The following is a 15,646-nucleotide window of genomic DNA, read 5'->3' as shown; positions in this document are numbered from 1 at the left end:
ATCACTGATACATCGTTGACTAGTTCTGAATTACAGTTCACTCATGACCACGAAATTTAAATATTCAATGGCAATGTCGACATTGCAGCCCTGAGCCCATTTTCTTTATTCTGGCTAACAACGCGAACCCTGACACTAGCAGCGCTACATTTTATGCGGGTATACCGCATAAATGAAGTGAATGAAGTGAATTGGATGCAAAGACAGTTGTGGCTCGATGAATTCGTACAGTGCTGCGTGTTTCATGTGAAATATGGGGGTTTGGCTACCAGGAGGGAAAGACAGTCATGGCTAGATGAATTGGTGCAGCGCTGCATGCGTCATGTCAAATTTGTGGGTTCGGTTACCACCAGCTGCATTTCTTCTACTTCCATTCCTTTTCCTTCACAAAAAACAGTCATGAAAGCTACAGAAAGGTTAACACTCAGTCATAATTTATGTCATGCTTCAGGGGAGCAATATTCTCCGTGGTTTCCTTGCCATGAGTCTTGGGTTAATGAGTGGGCGAGGGCGCTAGAATTGTAATGGCAGTTGCTTCTTTAGCTTCTTTAGCTGCTGGTTAGAGTTCTTATAGGTAGTGTACACCACAAAGGTAAACGGTACATTGACAGAAGTGCCGACTGTCAACTGAGATATTATTCAATGTGCCGAATTTACACAAGAAAGTGAAAGAGCTATCTGAAAAACATTAACTTCTGAAGACAGAACAAGAAAAGCAGACGAGTGGGCAAAAAATGAACTACGTTGGAAATCGAGATACAAAAAAAGATATAAGATTGCATCACAAATAGGGGCCGTTCAGTGACTTCCAAAAAAACGTTAGGTCTTTTTCTGATAGGACAGTCAGAAAGGCATCTGCGAGGTCAAGCGCAAGATTTGGCATGTTGACTCCACATAAAAGGTTGTGTATGAAATTTCTCTTTCATGCGGCGTTTGTCATATAGGGCAGACTGCCAGATGCCTTCATGAGAGGTTGTGCGAACATGCATATAATGTGCGCAATGGCAGAGAAAGCTTTTTGGCACATCACACGAGCATGCGTGGCTGCGCTCCTTGGTTTGAAAGAATGTCAGTTATTCACAAGCACAGGGATGGTCTTACCCATATCATACTTGAAGTAGCACAATTGGCATAGGAACAGAGTGCATGTATCAGCAAGGCATCCTTTGCCTTATCAGAAAGAGAGCTCAAGTTTCTGGGATGTCAAACCTACGGCCAGCATTTTTTGCGCAACTCTGAATTTCTTCGTGTGTCTCTTGATGGTCTGCTTTGTTCTCCTTTTTAGTAGTTATTTTTCAGATAGCTATTTCACTATTGTGTGAATTCAGCAATAAAGCCTCCATTGGTAGTCAGAGCTTGTGTCTACGTCCTTGTTTAACCTTTGGGCTGTACACTCACGATACTGGATCAACAACTAGCTTAATAAGCTGCCCTGCTAAATTCTTATACGAGATGCTCCTTGAAGCTTGTATTCATGGCTAATTTTCCCTTGTGTGCATGTTTTAGTAATGGGCTCGTTTGAAATATTAATTAATACATTTTATAACATCTTTCTAGGTGAAAGTATTTTAAGAGTTTGTGAACTCTGGTCGTGTTTATCAGCTTATCTTGGCTATTGCAGGACAAAAGGAATAAATGTTACCCCTGTCCTGTGTCAAATTCATCTGATCGATTCTCTAACCTCGGTCTTGTCACGCACCTAATGCTTTCATTGTGCAGTTTACTTAAATTCTCCCATCTGATGACTCACAGTTCAACTGTTTGATATTTTTTCATGGAAATGGATGCGCTACAGTGCTGTTGCGTATTGTTTTTTGGGTATTATTTGATGTCGAAGGTTGATGCATGCTTTTTTAAAAATCAGGTACCCAAATAAATTGTGCAATGTTGCTGCTAGGAGCCTCGTAAACCAGTACCCAGCACTGAGGGACACATTGCACCTTGGCCATATAAGAGCATTTTCTTATAACTTCTTTTTTATTTCTTTTGCACTTTTATATGTTAAGCATATACTGGCCAAGGCAGCCGCATTTCGATGGGGGCATAATGCAAAAACACCCGTCTAATTAGATTTAGGTGTACGTTCAAGAACGCCAGGTGATCCGAATTTCCGGAGTGCCCCACTACGTCATGCCTCTTAATCAGATCGTGGTTTTGGCGCATAAAACCCCATAATTTTTTTTTACATTAGGCATGCTGCCAAAGCCTTTCTTAGTACTTTCTAAAGTTTATGGCCATCCTTGCTTGCAGCTGTTCAGGTCTATGTGCTTGTGATTGAGTAGAGATGTGGTGGTTTTAAAGCTTTGCAGCTTAACTAAATATGAAGATATCAACAGCACCTCTGCATCTGGCATGCATATGGCCACCTCTTGTAAAATTATTTGCATGCTCAGCTAACTATGTATTTGCTATGTATTTGTATTTGCTATTTTTGTACCTGAAGCCGTTTTCATGCAATAAAATTTTGACCGACACCAATACTGAAAGTAATTCTCAGATATTGTGTTGGGAGGTGTGCTAAAATAGCTCACTTGGTACATTTTGGAACATGAAGGAAACAATGCAAAAAGCAAGCTAAGGTTAGGGCAACTCCATGTTTAACTGTACTGTGTTTGCAATTTCTTTCAAAACCTGAAAACTGGAAGTCATTGAACTGTTGATTAGGTATGTAAAGTCAATTGCTTTCATTTCATTCCAGTTCTCATGGTATATGTGCCCAAGAAACAAGTACAAAAACATGGGAAAGTGAATGCCACCAGGATGCCCTGAAGTCGATGCAGAAGTGAAAGCAAGAAAGGCAAGCGAAATTGTGACACATGCTGAAAATCTGGATTTTGAAGACGGGTGATCACCTGCAAGTTTGCATGCATATTTCACTAGATAAACTGAATCTCCTTTCTTTGTTATGTGGCTTAGTTGAAACATTTAGTTGCTTCTCTTGATGTACTTGTTCGTATCATTTACATTTTTTATTAACAAATGCAAACATGCAATCCAGCTATAGCCACTATATCTGCAATGCTGTCATCAGAGATTTTGTAGGTGATCAAAGAAGCGAAATATCATATCGCATCGCCACCTTGAACCTAGTGTGAAACATTAGTTCAAGATGTTGTGGTAGATGCATTTACAGACTAGTAATACAGCATTCGTACTGTAATGTATATTAATATACATGCTAAGATGTAGTGAAGCGTGTGTGGCTATGCTGCTCTGACACTTCAGTTTTAACCCTTCATTGATGAGTTCTGCATACAGCATACCAAAAAATATTGATTTTTCTTGCTGATTTTTGCCATTGAGTAAGAAGTTTTTTCGTAAATGTATTGAGCTAACACTGAATGACTGGCAGCAAGTGTCATTTGTCGGTTTAGAGCAGGAACACAGGATGGGAAAAAAAAGACATGGGACTCGTATTCTTTAGAAAGCACGGTCAGGGGAGACAGACCAGTGCAAGATCTGCTGTAGTGACCTCAGACACACAATGCAAAAAGCTCTCTGTACAGATTCCAAACGCAGCCTTATGTCGCTTGGGAAGAAGCCCACTTCTTCCCCCTACTACTAAAGGAGTTTCTACAAAATATCCTTTATTTTCGTTGATTATGCTTATTCTCAATGTCTTTTGCACATTTAGGTATAAAATAATTTGTTTTGTATTTATATGCGTGGTCATTAAAGGGTTAAACAAATAAAGTGGTTCCAATGAATGTGAATATATAACTTTAGTGACTCTAGTCGCAATGTGTTGATCATTCCACGATCTTTGTAAGACCACGAGACTGGAACTAGGCAGCATGAAAATCACTCAGCAGTACCAAGAAGGAAGCTTCAGCACTTATGCAGCACTGCAGAATACACTTCTTCTATGCTGTACCTGTGGTGTCCTTTTTATTATGTGGTCTTGATCCCACTATGGGGAAATAACTCTGCTTTGCAAGTGCATTGCAGTACTTCAATACTTTAACTGCTTGCTGTAAAAGGAAAGTGCCATTAGAGTATTACATAAGGATCATGTGTTATGAGGCAGTCGCTAGACGTGGTATGTCGAAGCACTGAGTTATCGGCGGCCATTATAACTAGCTGTTTTCTGTAGCGTCGTTAACTTGACTGAACATAGTGAGCATTATTTTATCAATAAACAATACTACATAATTCTGGCCCTTATTTGGAACTTTGTCTCATCTCTGTGATGCGCACAACTCGCTTTTGATGTTACTGAGATGAAGTGACTCCTTGCAAAGCAGCAGGGTAGTCCTGTTAATGATGTTGTCATTCACACTTACACAGATTCTTTAGTAGGCATTAGCTCAGTGCCATTCCCCCATAGAATCACAGCTTGCATTTTATTCATGTATAATAGAAACATTCTGTAGATTTCATGTGAAAATGTGACATTGGAGGGCATTATGCTATAAGTTCACAGCCGTGAGCCCCATTATTGGAAGACAGCTGTTGTCTCAAATTACTTACAGCAAAGTGAAGCCATGTACAAAAGCGTGGCAGTTTGGGCGAGTTGGTATGTCATGACTGTTTTAGGCTTGTAGCGCAGCTCGGAAGAGCAAAAAAGATAGGAGGTAAGGGTAATGAAAGGGAACGGAAAACAGAGTGAGCGCTAACTTCCAACTGATGGTTTATTTCGTGACACAAGACTACTTATACACTCGGCAAACCATATGACATCAAGAGATAACAAAGAAACCAAGCAACAAAACCGATAGTAACCAAGTGATAACATATTCAGTCAGCCTGTGGCTGCAGTCGGAGACACGCCAATTCATTGCTTGATAATGATAATGAAGGTGAGCTTACACATGCATGGCCCAGACCAATGATAGCCTTTGCTTCGATGATCTCTCTTGTGAGCTGATTACAACTGCGACCAAGAATGACGCATTCCGCTAAGACAGGTTCGCAACCACACGTTTTCCATGTCTGAATGACAGGCTGCGCGAACATGGTTACAATGCGAAGAATTGTATTACAGCGGGGGGGTTGATTGCGCAGCACTGCAAAACGTGTGGTTGCGAACCTGTCATAGAGGAATGCGTCATTCTTGGTCGTAGTCGTAATCAGCTCACCAGAGAAATCATCGAAGCAAAGGCTATCTTTGGTCTGGGACATGCATGTGTAAGCTTACCTTCATTATCATTATCAATCAATAAATTGGCGTATCTCCGACTGCAGCCACAGGCTGACTGAATATGTTACCACTTCGTTACTATCGGTTTTGTTGCTTTGTTTCTTTGTTATCTCTTGATGTCATGGTTTGCCGAGTGTATAAGTAGTCTTGTGGCACGAAATAAACCGTCAGTTGGAAGTTAGCGCTCACTCTGTTTTCTGTTCCCTTTCATTACCCCTACCTCCTTTCTTTTTTGCTCTTCCGAGCTGCGCTACAAGCCTAAAACAGCGAAGCCATGTACATTCTCGCCTTAACTACTGCAGTTAAGTATGGGCCACAATGATCAAAACAAACATAAATAAGGCTCTCGTATCGCAAAAGAAAATTGTTCGAATAATCGCTAATGTTGATAATACAACTAGCTCCAAGTGTGCTTTTGAAGCACATAACATTGTCCGCGTCAATCATTTGTATAACTTTAAGTTGTTAAAAAAAATTTATTTCTCAATGGCATCCACTGCCGATTTTTATTCTACTCTGGCATCTTTGGACATGCGTCGGGCTAACATACACACAAGACCTAATAATACATGGAATATACGATGTTTTCGCGCTAATTATGAATTACAAATGTCGTCTTATAACCGGCACCATGTTCTAAACACTTTTAAGCATACAAAAGGGTATACCAAAGCTGAGCTGCGGTAATGTTTTGTTGAAATGTGATTTTATGTCTTTACTAGTAGATGCTGCATCTTTGCTTGTTTATTAATTTTATTATTTCTGAACATATGTGTGACCATTTCAGCGTTTCGATTTTACTGTTCAAATTTTGTGCAAAGATTTTTAGACTCTGTATGCATAAATAGTGAATGTTTCTCTTTATTGAATGTGACTATTCTATGTGTGTGTGTTGAAGATTTCCTGCACCACTCGTGTGCTACTGCTTGTAGGGGTTTTCTGGACACAGTCAAGCTGTGCAGGCAGCTTTTTGCCAAAAACCTACCCTCCAGTTGAATCTTGAAAATTAACATATACTTATATCCATATACTTATTTAAATATGTTCTGCCTATTGTGCATCCACAAGTGTGGGCTTGTGATATGCCCTGATGGCAAGGCCATTTGTGGTTTGTCCAAAGAGAATCTCTACGGATGCATTATAGCTATTCTAATGCTCCACTCTTCCTGCTGTAAACTGGATTTTCTGCTTATGAGAAATAAGTGTTCCTTGTGATTACTATATGTGCTCTTGCTAAAGGTTACTGCGATGTGTTCATGTTCTTATTGAATAAAATGTTTACAAAGTTTTAACAGTTGTGCTGTTCTTTCAGGTCTTAACAGGAGCAGGCAGCATTTGACGCAAACATGAAGGCAGTGCTAATGGAAACATTTAGGAGGTGAGACAACAGTCTGTTTTGACAAATTGGATGAAATGATGGCCAAGAAGTTGCACTTTTGAAACATTATGGGATGTACTTACTATGCCGGCACCACGGGGATATTGAACTGGCGCTATTTATAATGTCCGGTTTTGCATTTATCTGGCGTTTAGGCATATTTCTTTTCTTCCATTAGCATCGATGCTGTATGATTGCTTTGATTTGGTGAGATTGTAAATTTGTCGCTTAATATCAATATTGAAATTTAATTCCTCTGTCCATTTATACCCCCATGACATATTGAAATAAGTGAGCCCCTTGTCATGACAAAGGATTAAATCCTTGTACAAATGCCTGAAAAGCTACATTACCTCATAAGCTTGGACTTATTGCAGCTATATAGTATGCCTTCTAAACTGAAGCATAGTGTTTCTCAAGGTTGGCCATTGATTCCAATTTAGCGAATGAGACTGCTGTCTTCTGTTTTTGCCAGGTATAGTCACTTGAGGCATTTGAGGTTAATACAGTGATAGTTGTGAAATATTTGCTCTTGGTGTTTCGCTCACTGTAGTGCTATGTGCTCAGTGTTTTTTTTAGTTGTTTATAGTATTGCAGTTTATCATAACATATAAAGGTAGCTGAATAACTAGGCATTTGTTGCACATGCAAACTAAAATCTATTATGTTGTGAGCTTCCATCTTAGTGTAGAGATAGTCTATTGACTACCCAGGCAGAGGTCACAGCAGTTGCTGCAAAGGGTCTGGTTAAATACCAGGAGGTAGTTTCACCAACTGTTGTGATGGTAGTCATGTACACCACCATTGTCAGTCTTCTGATGACTACCCTAGGAAGGGTCATTGTTGCCATTCCAAAGGGTAACACTGACTTCCAAGGGGTACTTGCATGGGCCCCTGAGGTAGTCACATCAACTCCTGCTTTGGGGGTAATACATACACCTCAGTAGTTCATGCGGGAGAGTCAACGGTACTGTGAGGGAGTCGCCCGCACTGTACTTCAAACAGAGTACGTGTTACCACCCAAAAGGTCATCATATATATGTACGACGAGCAGATACACCCCGAAAAGAGTCGCTTGCGACTACCTTTTTTTTAAGAGTGTACTTATCGAGACGTGGATGCTACGGTATATGTTCAATTGAATGGCTTTAAACCAACCAAAGTGGGGTCTTGATGAGGGTTATATTTACAACCCCTGCTCTTCCCACCAGTCACGCATTATTCCAGTATGCGAGTAATCTCGTATTCTCTACTGTTCGTTAAGAAACTGCTGTCGAAGCTTTAAAAAAAGGCTTCAGTTGCGATTCATTGAATTGGGTCGCTTCCGTCATTACAAAGAATGCGATATATGAAGAACTTGTTTGTTCACATTGCTAGCTGGAATGAATTTGCGCTACTTATCGAGACGTGGACGAAACGGTATATATTCAATTGAAAGGCTTAAAACCACGCAAAGTGCGGTCTTGATCAGGGTTACATTTACAACCCCTGCTCTTCCCGCCAGTCACGCGTAATTCCAGTATGGCTGCAATTTGGTATTCTCTGCGGTTAGTTAGTTAATTCGGGTTTAATGGCAGAAAAGCGACTAAGGCCATGCTGCGCCAGTCACAGGACAGTATAAGATCCAATGTTAAGGTAATTATAGCGGTGTTACCTTAAAGTCGATGTAGATAATCGGTTTTATCTAAAAACTGGAACAGGTTCTGGCAGCAGCGGCGACGGCGTACGGACTGGACCTAACTAGCTTCCTGCAATTTTTGAGGTTTGAGGCTTGTGCTTCTGAAGTGAGCGGCAAGTACCAAGACCGTGTTGCTGCCTGCTCGAGGATCGGGCGTTTATCATCAACGCATCGCAGACTTGCCTTCTGCAAGATGACCTCAACGCGACCGAATCGACGCGCCTGCAATCTACGCAAGTTTAAAGCAATCAGCGAACTGTTATCGCTTCCTCTGGGGGTGGTGTATTCGCCGGAGCATTTTGGTCATTCTGGCAGCAGCGGCGATGGCGTAGGGACTGGACCTAACTAGGTTCCTGCAATTTTTCAGGTTTGAGGCTTGTGCTTCTGAAGTGAGCGGCAAGTAGCAAGACCGTGTTGCTGCCTGCTCGAGAATCGGGCGTTTATCATCAACGCATCGCAGACTTGCCTTCTGCAAGATGACCTCAACGTGACCAAATCGACGCGCCTGCAATCTACGCAAGTTTAAAGCAATCAGCGAACTGTTATCGCTTCCTCTGGGGGCGGTGTATTCGCCGGAGCATTTTGGTCATTCTGGCAGCAGCGGCGACGGCGTACGGACTGAACCTAACTAGCTTCCTGCAATTTTTCAGGTTGGTTGAAATCTTTCTTATAAAGCTTCCTGGATACAGCTCTGACAGTCTCGTCGCTGCTGCTGCCACAGCTGTCCACTTTGATGTCGTAGAATTTTCTTCAGTGTGCTCTTTTAGGTGTTGGTTTTCGCCGTTTGGCAATGTCGGAAACTGAACAAGGTGCCCTGGGGGATGTTGCAAAGGCTTTGTAAAAGCAACCTAGCACTATCAAAGAAGTTGTCAAGGTACTCACCGAGCCCGTAGTCAGGCTAGATGCATTCGCCACAGAAATAAAAAAAGATGTAGCGAAGGTTGATGCTTCAAGTACTGAAATCCACAATGAACTTGGTGGCATTCGTAGCTCAATTGGGTTTATGAATGATGGTTTTGAAGAATTTAAGAGGGATATTGAACGTTACAGGGAGGAACTTGCTGAAATGAAGGCTGAAGCTGCGGAATGCCGCGCGGCGAACGAAGAGCTGAGGGTGGAGCTTAAACAGGCAAGGAAGGAGATAATAGGGTTGAAACAATATAGTAGAAGCATGAACCTTGAAATTCAAGGACTTCCGGTTGCAGCTAATGAGGACCTAGGCAAGGCTGTTGCGGAGATTGCAAAATGTCTGGGCACAAGTGTTGCTGACGGTGACATTGATGTAGTTCATCGTGTGCCTTCGAAAGATAAGAAGAAACCTAATGTTGTGTTAAAGTTCGTCTCAAGAACTGCTCGTGAAAAGTTGCTGTCAGCTGCTCGGAAGAAAACTCTCAAAGCGGATAGACTGGGATTTGACACAAGTGACCTCGTGTACATAAATGAGCATTTGTGCGTCGAGAACAAGATGCTGCTGGGTAAGGCTCGAAAGCTCAAAAAGGAGAAAAATTGGAAATACGTGTGGGTATCGCAAGGAAAGATTTTAATGCGCAAAAGTGAGAACTCTTCAATCCTGCATGTTACCTGTGAGGATGACCTCGCGAAGGTCGCTTAAGTGCTTTTCTTATCAGCACATGGACCACCAATATAGAATGTTACTTGACAAGGATAACAACTGGAAACATATGAATATGACTTCTCTTGTTTTTGTACTTCGGTATAAATACTTTGACACTTTGCAATTTAAAACAGCTATTTATTGCTTCGTCATCTTAACCCTTGTTTCTGTCAGCGATGCTAGACTAACCAATAATGAGGTTTGTAAATACCTGTGTGATGACTGTACTAAAATAGTCTGTAGTGCCTTCTTCCTCGATGTAGATTTAAAATTTACTAGCTCTTATGCCGTGCCCTGTAAAGTGTACAACTTGTGCACAGACGTGGTGAAAAAAATTGTCTCTGTTACATGCTATAAGTATGCCCATTGCAGTTTACAGTGGCATTTCTTTTTCAAAGCTTCGTTCTTTAAACTCTTTTGGCTTCTTCGTGTGGCCATCGTTAATAGACTGCAACATACCGCTTCTCCGAGATCATGGCTTCAGTGAACGCTTCAAGTTATGATCTCTTGACACCTTACGAGTTGAGCACACGTTATCAGACAAAAAGCGGTAACATTTCGTTTCTGCATCTGAATGTTCGATCAGCGCGAAACAAAAGCGATGATATATGTGCCCTTCTTTCCAGCTTTAGCTTTACGTTTGACGTTGTCATGATCTCTGAGACATGGTACGAAAGCCACTCTGCTGTCCTTAATCTGCCTGAATACTCCACATTCTTCCTTAACCGGAGCTCTAAGAGAGGTGGGGGGGTTACGATGCTGTCGAAAAAGTTTTTAAAATGCGAATTACTTGACAATTTCTGTGTTGTAACCGACGACTACTAGGTACTTACCCTAAAATCTAATTCCTTGCTTTTTACTGTAACCTACCGCCCACCCAGGGGAAGCAGTAACGAATTTCTTCATTTTTTGGACGAGTACTTCAGCTGGGTAAATGATAATACATACACACTCATATTAGGTGGCGACTTGAACATAAACTTGCTTGAAAAGTCAACACTTCAACAAGAGTTCTATACTATACTAGAGACCAACGCATTTTGCAATATCATAAATCAACCAACACGCATAACGCCCGAAATATCAACGTTACTAGACACCTTCATAACTAATGCATGTGATGAATTGTCAATATCCGGTGCACTGGCAGCTGATCTTAGTGATCACTTACCAATTTATTTAATTACAAATCACACAGTTCCCCCTAACAAACCTACAAGGTTTGCTATGCGTGTTCAAGACATAAACCAGACTACTTTACAAACGTTCTATGATAAACTGTCGCAAGTAAACTGGAGCAACGTCTATAAGGAAACCAATGTTGATGAAGCTTATGGTACCTTTATTTCCACCTACAAGCAGCTGTATTGTGAGACTTTTCCATACAAAACAAGAGTGCGAGCTTTGAAGGTGCGTAAGCCGTGGATAACCAAGGAATGCCTAAAGGCAGTACGAATTAAAAACATACTTTTTAAGCGCTTTCTAAAAACAAAAGATATTGACGGTTTGAAGAAGTTTAAGGCTGCGAGAAATAAAGCTAGCAGTATTAATCGGCAAGCCAAAAGGGTGTAACCAATTTAACGACGAAGTAATAAAGCACTTCGATATTGTTTGGGGGAGGCTCAATAATTTGCTCAACTTAAAAAAGAAGACTGTAGTAGATGAAATAGTCACACATGGCACTCACTTATCCGGTTCTCAACTAGCAGATGCTTTCAATGATTTCTTCGTGTCCATCGCAGACGGCACGCAGCCCAACCAATACCTAAGCAGCATGAGTCAAAAGGTTAGCGAAACCGCGTTTTTAACCCCTGTTACAACTAACGAAGTTCTGTCGGTCCTACAATCGCTGAAAAACAGTAAAAGTAAAGATATTGACGACCTCCAAATATTGCCAGCGAAGTACACATCGCCCATACTTGCACCGATATTAGAATACATAATAAACTTGGCATTTTCCTCAGGAACATTCCCGAAAAAGCTTAAGGTTGCCAAGATTACCATATTTTTAAAGGAGGAGACGAAAATAATTTCTCCAACTACCGACCTATATCGATCTTACCAGTTTTTTCGAAATGTTTTGAAAAGCTTTTACTAGTGCGCATTACACGCTTTATTAACAAGCACAAAGTCATATCAGCTTCCCACTTTGGTTTTGTCGCAGGACAATCAACAGAAACAGCATTATTAACCATAAAGGAAATTATATTAGAGTCATTTGAAGGAAAAGAACTAACTCTCGGGGTTTTCGTGGATTTTTCCAAAGCATTCGACTCCATAAATCACAACCTATTATTCCTTAAACTTGAACACTATGGATTTCGCGGCACATTCCTTCAGCTTTTAATAACATATTTAGAGCACCGCCAGCAACGGGTTGTAATTAACAATTCTTCATCGCACTTTAGATCCATTCATTCTGGGGTGCCGCAAGGCAGTATTCTCGGACCTACACTCTTTAACATCTATATCAACGACATTGTGAATATTGACAACAGCGCTAAATGTATAATGTATGCAGATGATGTCAGCATATTTTTTAGGGCTAAAACACTTAATGACTTGACATTAAACGCTAATGAAACTCTGCGCAAATTGGTCGAATGGAGTACTAAATCTTTATTGAAACTTAACGCTACCAAAACTAAAGCTGTACTTTTTAGACCTAAGAACAAACCACTAGAACACTTACCTACACTAACGCTTGGTTTTCAAAGCATTGAAATAGCGGAGTCAGTAAAGTGTCTGGGTGTGACACTGCAGTGAAATCTATCATGGGACTTACACATCGACAATCTGGTTAAAAAACTTGCAAAATGCACAAGCATGTTATACAGAGTCCGCTCTCTACTACCTCTGAGTGTTAGACTTTTAGTTTATAATGCACTATTTTCATCTAACCTTTCATATTGTCATCTGGTGTGGGGTACAACAACATGGTCAAATACATATAGGTTACAGAAAATACAAAAAAAGGTCATTCGTATCATTGCGAATGCCCCGTTTACTGCTCACACTCAACCTCTTTTCGCATCATTAAAAGTAACACCAATTAATGACCTATATAATTTATTGCTAAGTAAACGATATGAAGGAAAACGGAAAAATTATGACACATTCTTTGATGACACAGCTAACTTACGGCCCAAAGCTAATTACTACACAACACGTAACAACGACGTCTGGCATGTGCTATCCTTTCGTACTAATTACGGTCGTCAAATGCTCCGACATATAATACCAACCCTGCTTAATCGGCGCAATGAGCACTGAAAACCTTACGATACGGGTGTTTTTTACTGCGCACCTCCGTCCTCTTTTTTTTCTTCTCTTATTGTTATTCTTCGTTTTGCATTCTTAGTGTTCCTGAGCGTTTCGTGTTAATTCTGCCGCGTTCATTTATTTGTTATTGCAAGAAGATGTTCACTAATATTTATTGAATATGATGTTTACCTATGCACTGTAGTCTTTTTTTATTACTATTGTTCTGTCCGTGTTCTGTTGCTGCCGGTTTTTATGTACGGGGGTGCGCCCCTCTGTCAAGCCAGTCATAGGCTTTTTGGGTGCACCCCTAACATCCCTGATGTGGAAATAAAGGTATTTGTATTTGTATTTGTATCGCCCAATATTATTGCAGGGTGCAGAGGTATATGTAAGGGATACAAATTTTTGAAATGTTTCCGTCTCTGTGTTTCAGTGTGTGGGCATGATATAATGATGTGGGTTACTGTGAGCGTTTCGTGACATTTCTCGCATGTTGGTGAACTTTCGTTTCGAAGTAAAAAATTGTGTGTTAGATGCGTGTGTCCAATTCGAAGTCGACATGACATTACCTCATAGAGCCGTTCTTGGTGAGTGCATGATTTCCACTCACGAAGCAGGGGTTTAGTTATATGTAACTTGTTATTTACGCACGAGTTCCATTCTTGTTGCCATTTTGATGCTAGGGCCTTACGAACCGCTCTGATGCTGTCTTTGTATGGAAGTGTTATGTGTGTGAGGCTTTTGTGCGCTGCCATGGATGCGCTTGTATGTGCAGCTTCATTGCCTGCTATCCCATTATGGCATGGGACCCAGCAGAATCGTATGGTTCCTTCGTATTTCTTGTTAAACACTATGTTTAAGATATCGCCAAGCAGGGGTTCAGACGCGGAGTTTAAGTTAAGGGCTCTTTGGGCGCTTAACGAGTCGGTATAAATAATAGCATTCTTCTGCTTGTCGGAAGTAGTTTTCTTGACTGCCATCCATATCGCATAAACTTCAGTGGTAAAGACTGAAGAAAAGTTATTTATGCGAATGCTATTTTCCCAATTTCTGTTACGATCCCGACACCTACGTATTCTTGTGTTTTAGAGCCGTCAGTGTAAAATTCTGTGTAATTTTTATATTTTTCTTGGATAGCTCGGAACTCTTGTATTATATGCTCTTGTGGAATGTCTTTTTTCTTTATATGTGTTAACGTCCAGTCACACAGCTGTGTAAAATTGCACCACGGGGGCAATCTTGGTGGCCTTTCGGCAACCTGCAGGGCTTCGGGAGGAACATCATAGGTCTCACAATATTATTCGTGTCTTAAGATGAGTGGCCGAATCATGTTTGGTTTATTTGTGTAGTGTATTCGTGATTGGCGCTGTGTTACGATGTTGTAGCATATATGTTGTGGTGATGACCGAATTCTTAGTACATAGCAAAGTGTAAGTTGTGCTCTGCGGTGCTGTAATGAAGGCTCATTAGCGTCAACGTATAAACGTTGTACAGGCGATGTCCTGTAGGCACCGCTCGCCAGTCGTAGGCCAAGATTGTGAACTGGATCAAGTCGCCTAATGTAGGACTGCCTAGCTGCACCATAAACTACACTACCGTAGTCGAGGATGCTACGTACAAGGGACCGGTATATACGTAGTAGACATGTTCGGTCAGATCCCCAGTTCTTATGTGATAAAACCTTGAGGATATTTAGAGCTTTGTTTGCTTTAGTTTTGGTTGCGTTAATGTGGGCCAGGAAGTTCAGTTTAGTGTCAAACGTTACGCCTAGAAATTTATAGTGTTCTTTGACCGGTAGCGTTGTACCATGCAATGTAAGACCTGGAGTACAGTGTAACTCTCGCTTCTGGGAAAAGAGAACTGTAACAGTTTTCTGTGTTGAGAACCGGAAACCATTTTTGTTAGCCCATTGTGTAAGATTATTTATCGTTTTTGTAGTTGTCGTTCACAGGTGGGTAAGCTTGAGGCGCGGCAAGCCATTTGCAAATCGTCGACATATATTGAGTGCATAACAGATGATGGGATGATCTTATTTACAGAGTTCATTTTGATTATGAAGAGCGTCGTGCTCAGAATGCAACCTTGTGGAACGCCATTTTCTTGTGTGAATGTGCGCGAGAGTATTGTGCCGAGACGTACGTGAAATGTTCGGTTTGACATGAAATCGCACAGACTACTTAGCATTCTTCCGCGAATTCCCATGTCAGCCAGGTCTCTCAAAATTCCGTATCGCCATGTGGTATCATACGCCTTCTCAACATCAATGAAAACCGCGAGGCAGTATTGCTTGTGAAGAAACGCGTCACGTATTTCATGCTCTAGTCGCACGAGATGGTCAGTGGTGGAACAGCCCTTTTGGTATCCGCACTGGTGTTTGTCTATTAGGTTTCTTGTTTCTAGGATGAATGTTAGTCTTATATTTATAATGCTCTCATAAGATTTGGCTAGACAACTTGTTCGTGCAATGGGTCTATAGCTGCTAGGGGATGTAGCTGGTTTACCAGGTTTTAGAAAAGGCACTACTACCGCTTTTTTCCAATCTGTGGGCATTACCCCAGACTCCCATATCTT

General features: G+C 41.1%; 1 protein-coding gene across 1 annotated transcript; it reads left to right on the top strand.

Annotated features, from left to right (window-relative positions):
* Positions 1 to 9,199: 9,199 nt before the first annotated feature.
* Positions 9,200 to 9,808, top strand: LOC140218526 (uncharacterized). Its single transcript, XM_072288298.1, has one exon. The coding sequence runs from the start codon at positions 9,200 to 9,202 to the stop codon at positions 9,806 to 9,808; it is 609 nt and encodes a 202-aa protein (XP_072144399.1).
* Positions 9,809 to 15,646: the final 5,838 nt, after the last annotated feature.

Source organism: Dermacentor andersoni, chromosome 5 (genome assembly GCF_023375885.2).
Source record: "Dermacentor andersoni chromosome 5, qqDerAnde1_hic_scaffold, whole genome shotgun sequence".
Lineage (NCBI taxonomy): Eukaryota > Metazoa > Arthropoda > Arachnida > Ixodida > Ixodidae > Dermacentor > Dermacentor andersoni.
The sequence above is the reverse complement of the archived record's forward strand: the minus strand, read 5'-3'. Positions and strand labels throughout refer to the sequence as shown.